This window comes from Tachypleus tridentatus, chromosome 2 (assembly GCF_004210375.1).
Source record: "Tachypleus tridentatus isolate NWPU-2018 chromosome 2, ASM421037v1, whole genome shotgun sequence".
Taxonomy (NCBI): Eukaryota; Metazoa; Arthropoda; class Merostomata; order Xiphosura; family Limulidae; genus Tachypleus; species Tachypleus tridentatus.
Genome location: NC_134826.1, coordinates 105,718,179 through 105,740,228, shown reverse-complemented (window position 1 = coordinate 105,740,228; position 22,050 = coordinate 105,718,179). Strand labels below are relative to the sequence as shown.

The 22,050-nt window shown below is 33.6% G+C and overlaps 2 protein-coding genes across 2 annotated transcripts in view; one reads left to right on the top strand and one right to left on the bottom strand.

The window, feature by feature from the left end:
• The window catches only part of LOC143244773 (uncharacterized), a 40,590-nt gene extending 24,301 nt beyond the window's left edge, over positions 1-16,289 (top strand). The window contains exons 7-11 of the mRNA XM_076490068.1: positions 8,733-8,915; positions 9,518-13,300; positions 13,549-13,734; positions 14,319-14,987; positions 15,585-16,289. Of these exons, the coding sequence (XP_076346183.1) occupies positions 8,733-8,915; positions 9,518-13,300; positions 13,549-13,734; positions 14,319-14,987; positions 15,585-15,700 (4,937 nt within the window). The 3' untranslated portion in view covers positions 15,701-16,289. The remainder of the gene's footprint in view (positions 1-8,732; positions 8,916-9,517; positions 13,301-13,548; positions 13,735-14,318; positions 14,988-15,584) is intronic.
• Positions 16,290-16,643: 354 nt separating this feature from the next.
• The window catches only part of LOC143244774 (DNA oxidative demethylase ALKBH2-like), a 47,322-nt gene continuing 41,915 nt past the window's right edge, over positions 16,644-22,050 (bottom strand). Inside the window, exon 5 of the mRNA XM_076490069.1 lies at positions 16,644-17,042. Within this exon, the coding sequence (XP_076346184.1) occupies positions 16,742-17,042 (301 nt within the window). The 3' untranslated portion in view covers positions 16,644-16,741. The remainder of the gene's footprint in view (positions 17,043-22,050) is intronic.

Sequence of the window (22,050 nt, the reverse complement as noted above, 5' to 3'; positions counted from 1 at the left end):
AGACAAAGCACTGAATGTTAAGGTGTAGTTGTCATGATGATACCATAAAAAGAAATTCAACCGCTAATATCAGGAAGAGGTTTTTATAGGAACATGTAGTTTTTCATGATGGTTTTTGAAATGACAAATTCAGTGATAAAGACCAGGACAAAGATTTAGATGTGAATGGGTAGTTGTCACAATAGCTTTCTCAATTTAGCTGCTAATATCAGACAAAGCTTTAGATACGAACGTGTAGTTGTTATGATAGGTTCCAGGCAAACACACCCTACTGTTATAATTGGGACAAAACTTCAGATTTGAACGTATAGTTGTCATGATAATTTAATGTGTAACAAATTAAGCTGGTAAAACCAAAACAGAGTTTTATATTACAACGTATAGTTGTAGTGGTAGTTTCCGTGATAATAACAAATTGAATCTTTAAGAGAAGAACAAAGCTTTACATGTGAACGTAAAATTGTAATGGTAATTTCTGTGGTAACTAACTCAGCTATTTAGAGCGGTACAAAACTTTACATACAAACTTGTAGTTGGCATGGTGGTTTTCATGATAACAAAATTCAGGCCCTACAACCAATACAAAGCTTTAGGTAACAAATTAAAGTGCTAAGATAAGATAACCCTTTAGATATGAACATGTAGTTGTTACCACGATGTATGTGGTAACAAACTCACGTGTTAAATAAGACCCGAACAAAACTTTAGATATGAATACAAATGTGCAGTTATCAGAAACTTTTCGTCGTAACAAATTGAGTTGTTATCACCGTAACAAAACTTGGTATGAACATATAGTTTTCACAGTAATGTCTGGATAATAAATTTAACTACTAAAGCTAGAAAAAGCTTTAGATGTGAGCGTACGATTGTCATGATATTACCCTTGACAACAAATTCAGCTACTAGGACCAGGACAAATATTTAGATTTAAACGTGAAATTGTAACAATAAATAATATGTATGGTAACAAGTTTAGTTGATAAGATCAGTACAAAGCTTTAGATGGGAATAGTAACGTATACTTTCACAATATTTTCGGGGAACGAATTCAGTTGCTAAGACTAAAACAAAGCTATAGAAGTGAAGTGTAGGTTTTGAGGTGGTTGCCACAGTAACATATTGAGCTGATACTACTAGAATAAAGTTTTTTAGATGTAAATATTTAGTTATCATGATAACTTCCATTTAATACATTCAACTGCAAATAAACTACCAGAAATTAGGACAAATTAGGACAAAGATTTAAATATGAACATGTAACTGTAGTGGTACTTTCTCTAATAGTAATGTGGTTACTAAGATTTGGCGATAACTCTCTATATTAAGTTGTAGCTATCAGGGTAGTTTCCTTATTTGAAAGTGTAGATGCTAAAACTAGTGCAAAGCTTTAGATATGCACGTAGTTGTCGTAATAGTTCTCGTGGTAACAAGTTCAGCTGTTAAGACCAATACGAAGCTTTAGTTATGAACAAGTAGTTCTCATGATAATATCTTTGGGAATAAATCCAGTTGCTTAGACAGGGTAAATCTTTAGACATCATCGTGTAGTTTTCATAATAGGACAGCAAGTAGGAAACACAAATTCTGTTGCTAAGCTTTAAATGTGAATACGTAGTCTGCTTGATTGTAACTGTAATAAATTAAGCTGCTAAGACCGGATCAGAGTTTTTGTGAACGTGAAGCTGTCCTGATATAGTCATTGGTAACAAATTCAGCTATGTAGACTAGAACATTTAGATATTAATGCATAGCTTTCACAATAGTTTCCATGGTAACAAATTCTGCTGCTAAAGCTGGAACAAAGGTTTATGTGTGAATTGTTAGAGTTGTCATAGCAATTCTCATGGTTCTATTTAAACTGCTAAGATCGGGTCAAAGCATTATATGTGAAAGTGTAGTTTCCATCGTAACAAATTAAGTTTCTAACTCACAAATAAAGTTTTGTAAAAGAAAATATATTTGTCATAATAATTTATGTGGTATAACGATTTTGCTGTTAACACTTTGCAAAGTTTTAAATGGGAAAACATATTTTTCATAATATTTTCTGTATTAGCAAATTCCGCTGCAAAGACCCGGACAAAGCTATAGAAATGAAAAGTCTAGTTGCCATGATAGTTTCTTGGTAACAAATTCAAGTACTTAGACCAGAACGAAGCTTGGGAGGTGAACGTATATTTGTCCTAATCATTTCTGTAATAACAAATTTAGTTGCTGAGACTGGTACGAAGCTTCAGATGTGAATCTGTACTTGTCATGATAATTTTCATTGTAAGAAATTCACCATCTTTACCTTGGTTACATTTACAGATATGAACGTGTTGGAGCTTTATCTGGTAAGACCAGAACAAAGCTTCAGATATCAACAATATTTTTTCAAGATAATTTTTATGATAACATGTTCTGCTGCTTATACCGGGACAAAGCTGCAGATGTGAACCTGTAATTGTCATGATAATTTCTGTTGTAACTAGTTAACCTGTTAAGACTGGGAAAAAACTATAGATGTGAATATATATAATTTTTATGACAGTTCCATGAATACCAAATTCTGCTTGTAAAACCAGGATGGATCTTTAGATTTGAATACACCATTTTTACAATAATAGCTTCTATGGAAAGAAATTCAGCTGCTAAGTAAAAAAAAAAAAAAGTTTTAAATATGAACGTCTAGTCTCGAAGACACCTGCCATGGTAACTTAGTCAGTTGGTCAGAACAGACAGACTTATAATGACGCAAGTGTAGCTGTCATTATAACTAATGAACTAACAAATTCAGCTGCTAAGACCAGGTCTAGATTAGGTATGCACAGTTGTCATGATAGTAATTATCCCTACATTCCTGCATCCAAAGGGTGCCTCCTCAGTGGGCGGTCTAAGGCGAATGATGATCAAATATACAGCATGAGGTTTGCATAACGATTACGAAATATGCAAAGGATGCCAACATCTAAGGGCTACATAATTTGCAAAAGACCCGAATGTTGTGTAATAGGCGAAGGTATATTAGGGGAGAGGAATAGTATCATAATTCCACAAAATTTCACCAGATGATGTTTTTTTAAGTTAAAGTGTGATGTATATTAAATGACACCAGAGGGCGTAATTTTAGGATATGGAAATCTCGTGATGTGAATGTATTGCTAAGATATAATTTTAACATCAAAATTGTTGTTTTAATTTTATAAGTAAACCACAAGGTAATTGTATTTTTAAGTATTGATTTATTACATATACAGTAGTTTGCCATAACTATTGTTGATAAAAAAACAAATGATATTAAATCTCATTTAATAATGATATTCATTACCAAAAATGCTTGCTCTTTCAGCAGTGGGGGCGTTATAATGTGACGAGCAATTCCGCTATTCGTTGCTAAAATTGTAGTCGAAGAATTGGCGTTGGGTGGTGATGACTAGCTGACTTCCCTCTGCTAAATTAGGGACTACTAGCGCAGGTAGCCCTCATGTAGCTTTGCGTGAAATTCAAAACAAACAAAAACAATAAACCAGATTTTGACACGTTTTAACATTATTGTTTTCTCAAAATAAGGATTTTGCAATCTGATCTACATAGAAAGTTATATATATTCAGGACGTATTTATATAAAAGCGTTTCACAATAATATGATGGAGAAACATATTAATATTACTGTGAGATAAAAATTTAGATAACAGTTTTTGACACACTTCGAGGACGATAATAAGCACAGTGTTTATAAAATTGTACAGACGAACAAATGAGGACCTTGCTGTACTTTTTTATGCTAAGTCTATGTTTAACACTTTTTCTTTATTAATTTTCTTATGTTGATTATGTAGATGAAGTCCTAATGGATCAAAATATCTTCCTTTCTAATCTCGACCTAAATAAATACAGAACCAGTGGATACCAGGTTTATGACGTAGATACAAATTAACAATGTATTGCTGTTCTTGTGTGTATGTTTTTGCACGATCAGCTAGTTGAGCACTTTCACGTACACAAATTGATAGCATTCATAGCCTGTTATGATGTTTCAAGATTGATCAATTTCTAAAACGAACTGGAATTCTGCATATATGAGAACATTTATAGTGTTCATTATAGAACAAACAAAACGCATCTCAATTCGTAAATATCCTTGTTTCATCATGTTAAAGTGTGAATCTTCAGTAGATAGATTGGATGTCAAATCATAGACAAAGAATTCTATCCTCTCGAGCATTTATATCATATATCAATTCCTTGATCTTAGAACTGTTTCCCGTTCCATTAAATAGTGTTTCGTCGTTTTATTTATAAAGTTAAGCATCATCTGGATGTCGAACAAAGATCTTCTTTCCATTCGCATTGATTGCCATGAGACTGATGTTGCAATGTTTGAAATTGTAAAATATTTTCTCCTAATATCTCTTAACCCTCCCACCACAGGCAGGTTAAAGTACATCTCAATAATTTTTAGAGAGTAACGTGCAAAACGTAATTACTCCACTTTATTACCATAGTATAAGAATAACTTTGGCATCAAATGAAATTAATATATTAAATTTTAACACTTTTATTTATCATCCCTCCAAAAAGTACCAAATTTAACGTTAACTACACATTATAGTATAGAGCCAACCTTCACATCCTCTTTTTTTCAATTATTGCCACTAGTTTCCTCTGGCGCTTAATACTATATCATTTATAACTAACATAAAGCCAAACGTTTACCGTGCTACGTTCTATACTTTATTGCTTGTTTGTTTTTACAACAAATTGTCTATTTCGCTGCCAGCTCAAACTGTATTTTCAAAAGAAGTATATCGACGAGTTTAGATGAATCTGTAAAAGCTCTTATTGCATAGTTAGTAAGCCAGAAATATTATAATAGTTATAGTAATTGTATATATTTTACGTTATTATTCTGTATCATTAAGTGTATCCTGTAATCAAATAAAAATTATTTAGTGTAATAGTACCATTAGTACAAAAAATAAAGTAATTTTAAGTTCCATCAATAGTCTATAGCAAAAAATAAAAAAAAGATGACCCAGTTAGGTACTATATTTTTTGTCTTTATGAAACCCGAGCGGTTTCGAAAGGATGGGCTCTTGTTATTCAGGGGAAAACTGAGTGATATATATATAGAGAGAGGGAGTTTAATGACATCATGAAGAAAGGTCATCCGGTATTACAGGCAATGTCTAATTCTCTATGTTTTATTGTAAGCGTCTCATTTCCAATACAATATAGTCGATGTTGAGAATGTATGTGAAGACATGCTAGTGATATTTTAGTTTAGAAATGGCTAAATATATGAATATTTAAAAGTATACTTAAGTGTTTAAGTAAGATAAAGGTGGTAACACTAGGAGACTGATTTGAAAAAGATATGTTATACTAATCAATTTATAAAAATAGGTATGAAAAATCATCGTAAGCAAATAGTAAGTTTCAGGAAATTCAGCTTTCATATTGCATAAAAATAAGCAAATATTATTTTTCTGACAGAGAGGAAACTAATGAATGGGGATTACTGATTTCAGGATCTAGATTAATTCCGAAAGGTTGAACAGTGTTTAGATTAGCAACACAATAAGCTTCTTTTATTTATCTATCTGTTTTAGTTTTTAATCCTGTTTCAATGCCGATAAGAGTAACATCATTAATTGAATGACCAGGTTGATGATTAAACTGTTGAACAATAGAGATATCTTCTTCGGTGTTAATAAAATATTTATGGTTGTTGAAACGTCTTTTAAGAATTGTTTGTATGTCCTACATAATAGTGATTGCATTTTTTACACTATATAAGTTAAATGGTGTTTTTCTGCAAAAAATATCCGAATGGCTAATCGATTGAGAGTTTGACTACAGCCTGTATCTACATGTCGGTTTTAACTCCATCATTCTCACTATCATTAAAGTTAAGACGATACCAAATTATTTCTCTTAGCTTCTCCATTATAACTCAGCAAAATTTCTACACGTGCGTTATACCAAGTCAATACAAAGGCCCCGAAGATCTAATTAAAATCGTAAAGCAAGTCGAAGAATAATTTTTAAACCTAACAGAAACTATATTTACTTGCGAGTCATTCACCCAAAAAGACAGTGTGAATGTAATTGGTGAAGCTTCAATAGCTCTCGACCTTGTACAATCAGTAGTACATGGATTTTATATTAACCACTTAATAACAGGGCCCACTTTAGCTCCATATACTCTTAACAAGCATGGCATATTTTATTCACACTATGTATACTCATATATTATGAAACCTATTATTGTTGGTGATGCATATGTACTGCAAAAATAAATCATTCAAGTTACGTATCAAGATGGAAAAATGATCAGTGAAAAATTTGTAAATGTTCATTACAGATTCGCTTCTGAACAAAGTTTTCAGACTATTCATATCGATGTAAAGGATGACATGGGTAGATCTATCTTATCTAAACAAGAGACAGCCATCATAACTCTTCATTTTCGTTGGCTGTAGCATCACTGAAGTACTTTAATATCACAAACTAGCCATCTCTGTCGTGTTTTACTAGTACCAAATTCGAAATGTTTTACCTTATTATACTGGTAATTAATGGCAATGAAATCATTGACTGGGAGTCTTATTAAGTAAACTGTTTCATTCAGCTACACCATTTACGAAAAAAAGAAGTGTTAGCCTTTCGAAGACAAACTATAAAATCAGGCATATATTTAGCAACAAATATCATACAGGGAAACTTTTTGTAGTGGGAAGTGGGGGCAATAGAAGGAGCTCAGAACCCGTTGTTAAACATAATAACAAAAAGAATCGGACAGGGTCCATATCCAGAATAAATAAAAATACACAAACAAAACCAACTTCAGACTTTTTGACAAGTGACCCTCCTACCTCAAGAAAAGTCCTGTCAGCTTACAAGGTTTGAGCTAAGTTTATTTTCTCTCCCTCTAACGCAAACCGCGATATATGGTCAATGGACTAAATAACATTTTTTATCTTCAGTGACTGACAGAGGGCCCATCAACTTTTCCATATCAGGTTCATGAGATTAATAGATAGATCAGACACAACCATAACTTCATGTAAAAGCAAATATAGGCAAATCAGATGGAAACAACATAACAAAGGAAGAATATGACTTTGATCTTGTTAATCTGTTTTCCATCCTCTGCTTTCTAGTGAATGATAATCTAAATACGTTGTCTCAAAATCTTTACAAGTATAATATACGTTTTATAACTGCAGCTTGAAGGAGAACCATGTGATAACGTGATGTCGAGAAACCCATTTCTATTACGGCTCAGTTGAAAAATATATATAAATTTCATGTGAATTTTTTCTATTACTACAGTGAAATATACTAATTTTTCGGAACTTTTAACAACAGTAGGATGACGTTTAAGATATAGATACTAAAACTCTATTATGTTGTACGGTAGGAATGTTACTAACATAATAATCATAAATATGTTATCAAATTTTTTATTACAGTTTCCATGGCAACATATTTTGCTGCTAAAACTGGAACAAAGGTTTAGATGTGAATATATAGTTGTCGTGATAGATTTTACGTTACGCACTTAAACTGCTTACCTGGAACAAAGCATTATGTGTGAACGTGTAATTGTCATGATGGTAATCGTGATTTGTTTGTTTTTGGTAATAAGCACAGGGCTACACAATGAGCTATCTGTTTCGATGCCCACTACTGGTATCGAAACCCGGTTTCTAACAGTGTGAGACCATAGACGTACCGCTGTGCCACTGTGGAACGGGTAATCGTGGTAACAAATTTAGCTGCTTAGGCCAGGGCAAAGCTTTAGATATCAAAAAATATATTCGTCAGGATAATTTCCCTGGAAACAAATTCAGTTGTTAAAAGCAGGACAAAAATTTTGATATAAACATGGAGGTGTAGTTGTCAGGATTTTTTCTATGATAACGTATTCAACAGAGCAAAGGTTTAGATATGAACCCGTAGTTGTCATGATAATTTCAATGGTAACAAACTCAATTACTAAGACTAGGATAAAGCTTTGTATATGAATATGAAAGTTTAGTTGTCAGGATAGTTTGAGTAGTAACAATTTCAGCTGCTAAGACTAGAGAAAAGTTTTAGATATGAACAAGCAGTTGTCATAATACTTTCTATGATAACAAGTTCTGCTGCTGAGAGTAGAACAAAGCTTTAAATGTGAATCTGTAGTTGTGTTAATATACATGGTAACAAATTCAGATGCTAAGAATACAAAGCTTTAAATACGAATGTGTAATTGTCACAATAGACTTTTTTTTTTCTCTATCGGTAGAATTTAGCTGCTGATCCAAGGATAAAACTTTAGATATGAAAGTTTGGTTTTAGTGATAGTTCTCGTGGTTAAAAATTTTGTTGTTAAGATTGAAACAAGGTTTTAGATGTAAATTTGTAGTTGTTACGATAGTGATGGTGGTAACAAATTCAATTGGTAGGACCAGGACAAAGTCTTAGATGTGAATGTATAGTTGTCATGAAAGTTTCTGTGGTAACAAGTTTAGCTGCTAAAACCAGGAGAAAACTTTAAATGTGAATGTGTAGTTAGTTGTCATGATAGTAGTTTATTTGATAAAAAGTTTATTTTATTTACATATATCACTAAGTTGAATCCTTGGTGTAATTGGTCGAAAAAGTGAAACGAAAACAAATGTAATATAACTTAATATTGTTTATAATAAATATGTTTAAGTTGAATATTTTAGTGCTTTTTATCATTCTGTTTTTAGTTTGTGAACTAGATAACAAAATATACAGTTTGGGGGATGCAGTTCCAAGTACGGCCACATGTCAAAACTGCTATTGCTCTCATCATGGTGTCACGTGCCGACCTATCGAATGTTCACCCGAGATGGAAGGCTGTGTGCCTGTCGTTCCAACAGGACACTGTTGCCCCTTGGAATATGTTTGTAGTATGTGTTTTTTTCCTCATCTGTAAACAGTTCATTGAACGTTGGCCTACATAACATAATACTGCGTATGACAGGGGTTCACTCCGACAAGAAAGGTCAGCTGTTTGTTTACAATATTTTCTTAAGAAGAAACTACAATAAACTGTAGCATTATTGAGAGCGTTATCTAAGATCTACAACAATATTAAATCTGCGGATAGCAGAGGTCTTAACGAGCCTTTATTAGAAGCTCCAACATACCAGTAAAAAACATTTCTTAGCTGAGTACCGTAACGATATATTTTTACGTGATTTCACAATAACAATAAAATCCTACATCAATTTATAAGGAAAAGAACGAAAGTAAGAGTGTTTATTAAATGCAAACTAAAGCAAATTATTGATACAAAAACTTAATTATGGGAAAATTAATTTTTGATATAATGACAAATATTTTTTCAGAAAATAATCTATACATTAGATGTATCTAAAACTGAGAAACGTATGTTAGTTACTTCAGGTAAAGAATGTTGCGATGAATTTCTTTTATTTTCTACCAATTTCAAAACAATCTAATATATAATTAAAAAGTAACAATGTGTAACTTTGGTTTCTTATTTCAGATATGACCTTTACGACAGCGCCAGAGGAAGAAATTCTTAACCAAGTTGACAATACTGCTCAGTTGCCCACTGTTACAACACCTAGCGACAGCTTAGAAGAACGTACAGAACATAGTAACGTGGCCACTACGTATGATTACTTTCTGATCCGTAAGAAAACCTTTGCACTTTCGAATTCGAGCAGAACTCTTGCTGCCCACTGGCCACCAACCACATACGTTCCCTTTGAAGTAATTGCTGAAGCAGTAGATAACTATAAACAAACAGAGATCGAAGAGAACAAAACATTATCTCCAGAAAATGTTCAACCGACTTTTGAAACATACAACACTGAGCACGGGCTACGAACTCTTGTTCCTAGAGTGATGACAAACATCACAGACAGACCTACGTTAACTCTTAAAAAAACCATGGTCGAAACTCGTTACGAGAATCCATCGGTAACTCTAGCGGATGAAAACCTATCTAGAGAAACTTCGATAACAAACAAAATAAATAAATTATACACTCATAACCAAGATACAAATTTAGGGACACGTTCCGAATATACTAATAATTTGAATTTAACAATACTGAGTTTGTTACATAACAGTTCAGTGTCAGGTAAAACAAGTTCCCCAATATTAGATAATATTAAAGGTATAATAATAACATCGGATAATACTAGAGACAGTACTACAATGCCAGGTAATAACAGAGATAGTACAACAATGTTAAATAAAACTGAAGCTGGTACAACAATATCAGATGATATTACAGATAGTACTACAATGTCGGATAATATTAGAGATAGTACAACAGTGCCAGAAAATACCATAATTAGTGCAAGAATATCAGGTAATACTAGAACTAGTACAACAATGCCAGGTAGTACTAAAGCTAATATAACAGTGTTAGGTAATATTATAATTAGTTCAACAATGCCAGAAAATACAGTAATTATGAAAACAATGTCAGATAATACTAAAACTAGTACAAAATTATTAGATAATACTGATGCTACTACAATGATATCAGCTAATAATAAATCTAGTATAATAGTGATGCATAATACTGAAAACAATAAAACAGTACCAGATTCACCAAGTAAAACACAATTGTTGTCTACTGAAACAATAACAAATGTGGATAAGTTGACTGATTCAACAACAGAAGATTATTTTAACTCTTTTGCAAGTGATACCGCTCAACATGTAAGAACATCACAAGAAACAACAAGCATGATATACACTTTTGGAAAAGTAACCAATAATTCTACTCAGAACCAAACTTTTCCGTATGCAACTCTAATCCCTCCATCCAATGATCTTCTCACCTGGCAATTTGGTAATCAAAAAGAATTTACAGAAACGACTTTAAAAGAAATTCCCAAGAACGTGAATAATCAGTCATTATTAGATGCAGAGGGAGAATCCTTGTCTACGTTATTCTACGACACTTCTATTGAACAGACTGATATGATTTCAACCTTAATACCTAGTTCTCTCCAAGTAAATGAAACTGGTACAGCTTTTAGCTCTTCTACTGTTGGAGATAAAGCAGTGATGTCAGTTCGTGAGAATGATAGGATTATTTACTTTCCAGAGATCGATGAAGGGTTTCGTGAGTTACCCACATTTCACAGACGATTCTCAGAAGCAGACAAAGATAATCTATCTTTAAAAATATCCAGTAAAGGTCCAGCGGCTCCCTTTCCTCGACCTTTAGATCATTTGTTGGAAAAAGTAGAATCCCCCCATACTGAAAAACATAAAGAGAACAACATAAGTAATTCAGATGATAACGTTTTTCCTGACATTTTGACATTTAATAAGAGTGAAGGTCATTTCACATCAACTTATGTGGTTGAGTCAGAAATCTTCAACTCAACAAAAACTGAACAGAGAGACTTACTTTCCACACCTGTCACAAATGATATTATTCCAGATACGATAAAATTTTATCAAAATCATCTCAAACAGAATATCAGTACAGAAGAAACTAAAGGCAAGAACAATTACACTGAGCATTCAATTAAATTAATGACTGATAATGATTTCAATCAGACACTTGAGGCAGTGAAAAAACATACATTCAACGAAATGGGTCCTCTCCAGATTTTATTCACCCATTTGCAGAGTTTAATATCTGGAAACAGAAGAGAATCGGTATTGCCCATCTTTAACAATTATGGTTCTGGTGGAAATTCAGAAAGAGTAGTAGAATCCAGTATATCTTTTGATGATAATAGCTCTGTCAGTAATCCCAAAATTTATATCAACAATCATCGAAGTAAAATATCAGTAATGAACCAAAACAAACATCAATCAAACACCAGTGTCAAAAACGAAACTTACAGTAAAAACCACGATCATACTGAGATGATAAATGATGATGTTCTTCATTCTTCTTCATTAGGTATTATCCCTTTTGTTTCTGAGGGTGGTGCACTTGAACGAGGAAACACAGTAAGTGGGTTTGGGAAAGGAAACAACACAAGACCAGTTCCTCTCATCAAAACGAAGCCTCATTTAAACCACGCAGTACCTAACTTTGAGTATCAAGGGGAAACTAGATCGGGACTATTTTTTCCAATATCTTATCAAGTGCATCCAGTACACCAAATACATCCGCAACTTGATCAAGTACAAGTAACTGGATTTGGTCGCCCTCAAACACCAACAAATTCAGGACAAGATGGAAGTTACCCAAGTGTCGGCTTTTTGGCACCCAACAACCCCTTAACACAAGATTATATTACATCTGGTTTAAATAAGAGACCAATAAATCCTAAAATACAAATTCAATCACGCCCAGGTGTTGTTAAATTTTCATCTAAACCTCCTTTCAACTTGAATAAATCAAAGCCTGAAACTTTGTTTCAAATGCCTCAAGTTGTTCTAAACAACTATCAGCCCAAGTTAGACACAGCAGATCAGAAAACTTCAAACAAACCGAGTAGGCATAATCTCAATGCTCACTTAGTTAGTAATGGTCCTCAAATATTGCCAAGTCGAATTCACCTAAGACCAAACTTTTTCATTAATAACAGTCCACAAAACCGACAAGACCAAACACAATCGAGACTTGAAAATTTAAGTGTTAGACCTCTACAGCAGAATCATCCAAATCAAGAATTTATACCTCACACTAAACATTCTTCAACAGTATCAGGTTTTATTGGGCAAAATCAACCAAGGCCTAATTTTTCTAACCAAACTCCACAAAGACCAACAAATCACCATCAACTGAGACCAACTGTTGAAAATTACAGACCACAAAATCCAATAAGACAAACACAACTACGGCCCAATCTTTCTGATCAAGGTCCAAAACCAAATCCATCCAATGAAAATCCACAAAGACCAACAAATCACCATCAACTGAGACCAACTGTTGAAAATTACAGACCACAAAATCCAATAAGACAAACACAACTACGGCCCAATCTTTCTGATCAAGGTCCAAAACCAAATCCATCCAATGAAAATCCACAAAGACCACTTGATCTTAGACACAACCCTCAAAACCCAGTAAAAGAAAATCAACCAAGTCCTAATCTTTCTGATCAAGGTCCAAAACAAACTATTAACATGCAGTATTCAATTCCAGATAACTCGCATCAGATATCTGAAAGTTCAATAGCCTCAAGTCAATCAAATTTAACCGTAAAATCAAGAATTGTTCCAGGACAAAATTCGACAAGCTCATTCATTCAAAACATAAAACCGTTTTCAAACAGTGACCAGTTTTTCGGACCTGTCCATGCAAGAATAAAACCAACGAATTTAGACAAGATCCCAAGTAAGTTGATAGTATATCAGTCATTTAGTGTAGCATATAATTTTCAAAAACTTGAGTTATGCTACTGAAGTAGATTAATATCTTAGATTACGGATACGTATTTGTACAATATTAATACTTTAAAGTTATTAATAGCTAAAACAACTGAAATTTGTGTATAATTATGTGTGGGCTGCAGAAGATGGCAGACTACATATTTTTAAGGATTTATCCAATCTACACCAATACCATACTATTTATATTTAAAGCATCATGTACTGTAGACGGTAGAAGCTACAACAATGGAGACACAATACCAAAACTAGATCCTTGTAGTCAATGTAACTGCTTCTTTGGGAGCGAATTATGTCAACAACAGCAATGTCCTTCACCACCATCCCCAAAATGTATTGCCGAAAATGTTGTGGGGTTCTGTTGTCCAAGGTTTACATGCCGTGAGTGTTTTCATCCTTATTGATATGAATATTTACTTAATAACTATATTGAAAATCAGTTCAGCCTCAATCTAATATTAAATATAGCTTCTAGTGTATTAACGATAACATTGATTACTACCTATCGTTATATATTTTTTCTTGTTAATGAAAGATTGCACTAGCAAATTAACAAATCTATTGGGCATGGTACTATCTACATTCGTTTCTATTGTTTTTTCTTTCATTTGGATAGACTGCATTATTAAGCTACCACATCTGCTGGTCATGATACTGCTTTAGTTATATTTTTTAGAAGTTTTAAAGTATGAATTGGTAAGTTTTATTGCATAAAGGATGTTTTTCATCTTTATGGATTGATATGCATTTTTAACTGGGTAGTCATTTTAATTGTAGTTATTTTCCTGTTCTGTAATAGTTTCTAAAGTATAAATTGACAGGAACGTATCACAGAAGAGATGGTTTTCATCTTTATGGGTTGAGGCCTGTTTTTAACTGGGTAACCTTTTAGAGTATTGCACAATTAGTTGTATCAGGTTCAGTTAAGTCAGCTATTTTACAGTCATAAAACTTTTCATTTATAGACGAAACGATAAGACCCTTACCAGAGGACAAGGCAAAAGGATCAGGAGATGGTTCAAAGTATCCACTGACCTTCGATCATCAGCCTTGGAAGACCACTAAAAGAGTCCCTAATCACTTCAGAAAGGTTACTTCATTAGCTACAATGTCAGATATAGGAGATGTTGTGAATGGAGAAATCTCTGCCTTATCAGACAAGTCCATTTCACCCAGTATAGTGACTCCTATTTCCAAGAACTCCACTGTACAAAACGTTAATATTGTTACTGCTAAATCAACTTATTTTCCAGAGATATTTCAAGAGACTAATAATACACTGCTGTGGACAGTAACAACAAGTTCGTCAGGTTTAGCAAACGAAGATTTGTTGATAATTAATATGGGTGGTTTGGATTACAAGAAAAACGTAAACACCGAATTATCTTATACTGGATTTGATCCCATAACCACATCATCATATCCAAGCCATACAAAAGAAACATCACATAGTACACTAATGAAAGTGAGTCATTTGCATTCTTTTGTTTCCAATTTATCAGCCACCAACCACAATGAAATGATAAGACCTTTTCAGAATCAGCAACTAGTGACAAAGAAAACTCTTTCTCAGCCACAAGTTTCAGTGGAAACAAACTCCTATAGCAGTAACTGGGGTTTACTAAAAGTTTCAGGTAAGAATCTAGATTTATATTTAATTCTGTGCACTTTTGTTCAATAATTAACAATTATTAGCTGCGGAAGTATTATACGAGCTGATATTGAAATGTCAAGGGTCAAAGTAGAAAGTGGATATAACTCAAGAAACAGCTTTAATATCGGCATAGAAACTCCGAGTTTATGTATTATTGCAATATTGGCGGCTATTTCTCATTCCATTTCTCCTCAGAGAGTGCAAATGCACTCTCCGAGATATACAAGATATTTGCATACCCTCAACCCACATTGTTTACAGTTGTGTTACAGAAAATTTAAGTTTTTATTGGTTTAATACAAGAATGTGGCACCATCTATGTATGTAACTTACGTCAAAAATAATAAGTGCTCAATAACATTAATAATGTGAGATGGAGAAAGTTGTGAACCTCCATTAACATGTTCTTTGTTCCAAGCTATCATCCCAGAAAGTTTGGTTAAATAGTTAAATAATGGACAGACAGACACACGCTGATTCTTGTGCTTTGTGTGTGTCTATAAAAAATAAGATAACTTTTATTTGAATGTTCTATACTTTAAATTATTTTGTAATTTTTAATGCTAATTCCCCTTAGGATGCAACATTTACGGAAAATTTTACAAAGTCAACGAAAATCTGGAGGAGCTAGGAGGCCCATGCAAAGAATGCATTTGCACAGACTCTGGAGTTAAATGCAACATCATCTGCTAAAAACAAATACCATAGATAAATCTGTCTTATGATGAGACAAAATAATGCATACTAACCTGTCATAAACGTAGCATTCTTAAATAGTGTAAACATCATTACAAAATCCTACTGGTAGTGAAAAAGAAGTTTATTATGTAATGTAGTTTAAATACTTAATTGTTTACTTCAGCTATTAGCAAGAAAAAATATTTGTATACTTATCGTTAAGAATGTGTGTTTTATATATCATCACTAAATAGAAATTTAAAAACAAAACATTTGTAATCAAGCCTTAATTTTTTGTATAATCAAAACTGATACTTCCTTTTTCTTGGTTCTCATCCCTAACACTGTATGTTGGTGTGACTACGGTTTTTATTCAGTTGAATTTGCAATATTTATTTTTGACCAGGATTTGTATTTTAGATCAATTTTGTTGAATGGAGACCATCATTGCAGTCAGTGTTGGTAGAATTTGGTTTAAACAATTATTTTTTTCCTCCTTGAGTCAGATTTTGATTACTGCATAAGTGTATATCTGAAATGTTATTTGTCAGTTTATGTCAGTATTACACATGAATTTGACATCTTTTTAACCAAACTCAAAGAAACTGAGTCTTTCATTTGTAAAAATCTGAAATAAAATAAGTATTTACTTTTACCATGGTGATTGTTCATTTTTCACTTAAAATTCAGGTGTTTATTTCTAAGTTTGTTGTTGAAAACACTGTTAAGAAGCAAGACCACCCAAACACTGAAATAATGCATTCTGATCACCATAAGTAGCATAGTATTAACATTACGACTAACTACTTATGCTTGTTACTGTATGCATATTAAATATATTTTTCTGGTATATGTAGGTGGTTTGCTGTGATCACAAGTCAATATTAACTCCTACTAAGTAACATTACAGGACTTCAATATCAAACTGTGATACTTTCTCTCATTACCATCTTGGCTTCTTCAAAAGTTATAACTTTATTCCAACTGTATACATTTCTTAGCATGAGTGCTTCACTTTGTTTAAATAAAATATTATCTTCCATGAACAACCTTACTCTACTTTACAATAATTTTCCTAAAGGTCAAGTTAATTCTGGTCTGCATTGCCCTCTTTCTAACTGGTAAAGAATGATACCAAAATTTATTTGTTGGGGGGTTCATCACCAATAATGATCCATTTTCTAAAACTAATTTTACTGGCTCAATTTTCCGAAGGGCATTTTTTCCACGTGCATCTTTATGTCGAAAAATAAAATCTCGAGGCTGACCAAAAGAAAGAGAGGAGATAGGAGTGTTGAGGTCAAGATCTTTTTCATCATCACGATGTTCTCCCATGTGGTCATTGCCATCTTTATACCTGTTGAAAGCAAAATCTTTGTTGATCTTTCTAGAAAAACTACACCTGTACAGTAATGCAGAAAACAAAATGTTTCATTTTTATAATAAATAAAAGTAATATGTAATAAAATATTATTAGATTCACATTACAATCATGTTTAAAATATAAGTAACATTTTTTACAATGTTCAAATACTGTTTTCAATGTATAATAACTTTGGCTTGCACACTCATATGCCAGACAACAATATTTCAAAATTAAACTATTTCCATTGAACAATTTAACAAACACGTACTGCATCACAACTTTGAAATAACAGGAATACCCTCTTACATATCTGTTAATTTGTGTCTATATGTCAATCTCTTGTGTGGAATCATCATAGAAAACAGTAAATATTTTGAAGAAAATATCCAATAATATGATTCACACAAAACAGAATGGGTATTCAGATGTGGCAATACACCACAATCGTAAGATGCGACAAAATAACCTATATAAACCCATATTGACCTTACAAATATGGGAGTATTGTACTATAGTTTTTGATAACATTCACCTATTTTTACAAACTATTGCAGATTATTAGTAAAGTATACGAGTTTCATACACAAAATATCATGTTTTAAAATTAATTATTAAGACATTTTTATTAAAGGCTTGATTGATTTTTTTTTCCAATGCAAATGAATTTTGATTTTAAGATTAAAAATACTTTTATTTATCTTGAAACTTATCAAGTCTCATCTGCACAATCTCTATATCCTTCCAGATAGTCAAACGTTTTTTTTTTTAAATAAAACTTTATATTTAATCTGTTATTTTATGAATGTTAATGCATTATGGTGTTGGTCAATTAAATCATTGAACCATCATAAAATTAGAAAACAAATTTAAATAACCTTTTTCTTTGTTCTAAATAAGAGAAAATTGTATCAGGAAATTACAAATGTTTATTCTAAATAGCTTAAATATCGTAATAGTATACTACTATCTATGTTTATTAATTTTTGTTTTATTGACCTTTTAATCGTCTCCAACTAAAAATACCCCAACTAAAGTTCAAAACAACAGTTCATGTACAGCTCAAGTACCATATCAAACAGCATAATGCACAAGTTGCTGGCAAATATACCCCATTATTTTTCTGTCATTATCTTACCTAAAAAGTTTCTATTTTCTGCATTTCAAATGCTCTTATAATAATAAACAGTGAAAACAAATGAAAAATAAAAACTTCATAATTAAATATCAAATATTTTTATTTTTATTAAAGTTTTATATTTTATTAATTTTCTTTACTGTAACATTATTCTTGATTCTCCAGGTTGTAGGTATGTAATCAAAGTACAACACAAATAAGTTTGCAAATACAAACTGAAATGTATAGCATTGTTAGTACTTATCATAAAATTTCAAAGTATTTATTTATAGTAAAGACTTCACACATTTCTCACACTTATTAGGAAAGAAGTGAGAAAATAATGAGAAAGGATGTAATCCAAGAGAAAATGCTCAAGAAATCAGTCACTCTAACTGATAACTTTTTGTCTATTTAGTCTCCAAGGATAATAAGGAAGGGTGTCACCTGCTTAATAAGATCAATAATGGTTGCTTCCTCAATATCCACTACCAGAACCAAGTAAAAAAGGTTGGTTGGTTGGTTTGGTGTTTTATGACACAAAGCAACTATGCTATCTGCATTAATCACCCAATAAAAAGTTAATATTGAAGTAAAATTAGTAAAACTCATAAAAGGAAATTAAGGTAAAACAAAACAAAGTTTAACTTTTTAATTAAAAACAACAACAAATAGCATTAAAACCAATTTTTACACCTAGTCTACAGTGGCAAAACTACAGTAATACAAGCTAAAAAGGACTTTCTATAGCACAATTGTAAGTAACATAACTCACCAGGATGACGTTATGGCCATTTTCTAATTTTAAATCAAACTAGACATACTTTGATTCTTAAAAGGGAATTTACATTAAAAAATAGTCTAATGTATAAATTAAAAAACATAAATGGAATTAAAAAAATTAATGTCCTTTAAAAAACTAAAAACATTACCAAGGTGGACAGTGTTACCATCACCAATAACACTGTCTAACATTATGGACAAACCTTGAGACACAACATGCTTAAAATGGTGCCGTCATTGAGATCCATAATAATGACAAAAAAGTTAAAAGGAGCTTATTGTGATCTGAGTGTTATACAAACTCCATACTGGTGCATCAGTTTCAGATAAAAGAAAACGATGAGTTAAAAAACTGAAACCAATGTAAAGTCTAGTTAGAACAACTTCTTCTTTCCGATCCTTATGGAAGCAAGATGGCCAAAGTCCAATAGAAGGTTTTATTTGGGAAAGCTTGTTTTTGCATTGCTCACTCCAAGTTGATTGCCAGCTGGCATGGAACTGAGGACCATACATGAATACAGGACCATAGTTCAGGTATGGGACAGGCACAGCGGCGATAGTGCCAGAGCACATAGACTTAGCCGCAGAATTGGTGAGCTCTTTCCCAGGAATACCAACATGGCCCAGTATCCAGAAAAACTGGATAGAAGTAGATGGTAGAGAAAAATAAGCCAGTTGGTTTTGAATATTGGCAAGAACAGGGTGTGAACCAACGTGAAGCGATTCCAGGGCCAGTAGAGAACTGAGTCGGTATTAATAGTGCAGTTTGAGTATTGCTTAGCTTTTATGTGATCCAGGGCAAGAGAACTGGGATACAGTTCAGCAGTGAACACAAAAGCTGCAGAGAGGATTCTGCGCACAAACAATGAACCCTGACAAACCATGGCAGAGCCCACACAGTCGCCTGATTTCGAACCATTTGTATAAATAGGAATAGAAGGATGGTTCAAAAGATGTTCAGCAAATAGCAGACAGTATTTCCAATCAGGAGTGTCTACTCTTTTCAGATGACTTAAAGATAGGTCACAACTGGAGACTGTAAGAAGCCATGGTGGGATGGGCTGACCAGTGGATACAGTAATGTTATCTAAGGAGAGACCCAGTTGATCCAACTGTGCCTGGATACGAAGGCCAAAAGGAGCAATGGCAGACCGTCTGTTCTGAAAAAGCATGGCCCACTGAAGAAAGAAAACACAACTACAGGTAAGATGCTTTTGTAAGGAACAAAGTTTTGAAGCATATAGTAAAGACAGTTGCAAATGGCAGAGGTGGAAAGAAGGGTCATGAGACTATGTATAAGCTATGAACTGGAAAAGTGCAGAGAACCCCAGTGCAGAGCCGAGTCCTTGATGATGAATAGAGTCTAGCAACTTTAAGACCAATGGTCTTGCAGAACCATAGACCAGTGAACCAGTCGAGTTTCAACTGAATAAGAGAATGATATATCTTTAGCATATAACATTGATCTGCTCCCCAAGTGGTGGACGAGAGGACACAGAGGATGTTCAGTGCTCTTGTACATTTGATCTGTAGCTGCTTGATGTGTGATATAAAGGTCAGCTTAAGGTCAAAGATAAGCCCCAAGAACTTTGTCTCAGGGACCACAGGTAGCACAATTTCACCGATATGGAGTTCAGGATTGGGATGAATACCTCACTTGTGGCAATAGTGCATACAAACAGTTTTAGAGAGAGAGAGAAGTTAAAGCCATTTGCTGTGATCCACTTCAGCAAACAATTGAGGGCAGTCTGTAGTGGCCACTCAATATACCTCATGTTCGACAACTGACATGAGATGTGAAAGTCACTGACATAGAACCTGTTTGCAACAGCGAGGAGTTGTTCAGTAACAGCATTAATTTTTATACTGAAAAGTGTGACACTCAAAACACAGCTCAGAAGAATTCCTAAGTATCTATAAAAAAGAACAGAAAAGCATCGAACCCACACGAACTAGGGATCTCCTGTCCATTAAAATATTTTTAATAAAAGTGGGCAAATGGCCAAATAACCCACAAGAATGAAGATCTCAATGTCAAAGAATACTGATACAAAATGTTGTCGTTTGAGAAAGGCTTCTTTGATTGACGTTTCAAGTCAAATCAGGTGGTCCATGGTGGAGCGATGTCTTCGGAACCCACACTGGGTGGATGAGAGCAGGTTGTTTGATTTAAGGAACCAAACAAAACAAGCATTAACCATCCTATCTGGTGCATATCATCAGGTCCAAGCAATTTGACAGTAGTTTGAAGGAATCTTGAGATCCTTCCCAGGCTTAGAGAAAGGTAGGACAATAGCCTGGCACCAGGCATTGGTAAAAACATTCTCCTGCCAGATCTAGTTAAAAAGAATCAGAAAAATATCAAGAGAAGCAGGAGATAGATGGTGCAGCATGTCATAGTGTACATAATCAGGTCCAACCAATGTACTGCCAGTTTCAGTTCCACCAGTGCAAAGGGACAATTAGAGTCATACAAACAATCAGCTCGAAAAGGAAAGAGGTGATTGCTCTGCCCAAGTCTTGATGGCTAAGAAAGTGGAGGAAGAATCAGAGATGCCAGATACCTCGTAAAAGCTTTCACCTAGAGTATCGGAAATGCTCTGGATATCAGCCACTTCCTAGCATTCAAAGAGCAAGAATGAGAAGGAGACAGAGTTATATTGCCCACTGACCTTTCAAATCTTGTCCCACGACTTTGGAACTTGTGGTAGATGATATGCTGGTTGTGAACGTAATCCAAGATTCCTTTTGGCTTTGCCATCTCACCCATCGTGCATGTGCACAGGCCCACTAGAAAGCAATGCGGTTTGAGAGTGTGGGATATCAACGAAAGTATCCCAGGCTCATTTTTGAGCCTTCTGTACCATGTTGCAGGCAGGATTTCACCACGAATGAGAATATTGTGGAAAACTTGTCAAGATTTCAGGAATACATTGAGCAACTGCTTGTACGATACAGTCAGTTACTGCTGCTAGGCAGTCGTCAATTAATGGCTGACAGACAATGGTAGGATCAGGTTTTGCGAGAGCAGTGAAAGTGGGACAGTCTGCCTGATCCAGCTTCCACCGGGACATGCAGGTTAGGTGGCATTAACCGCAGCCA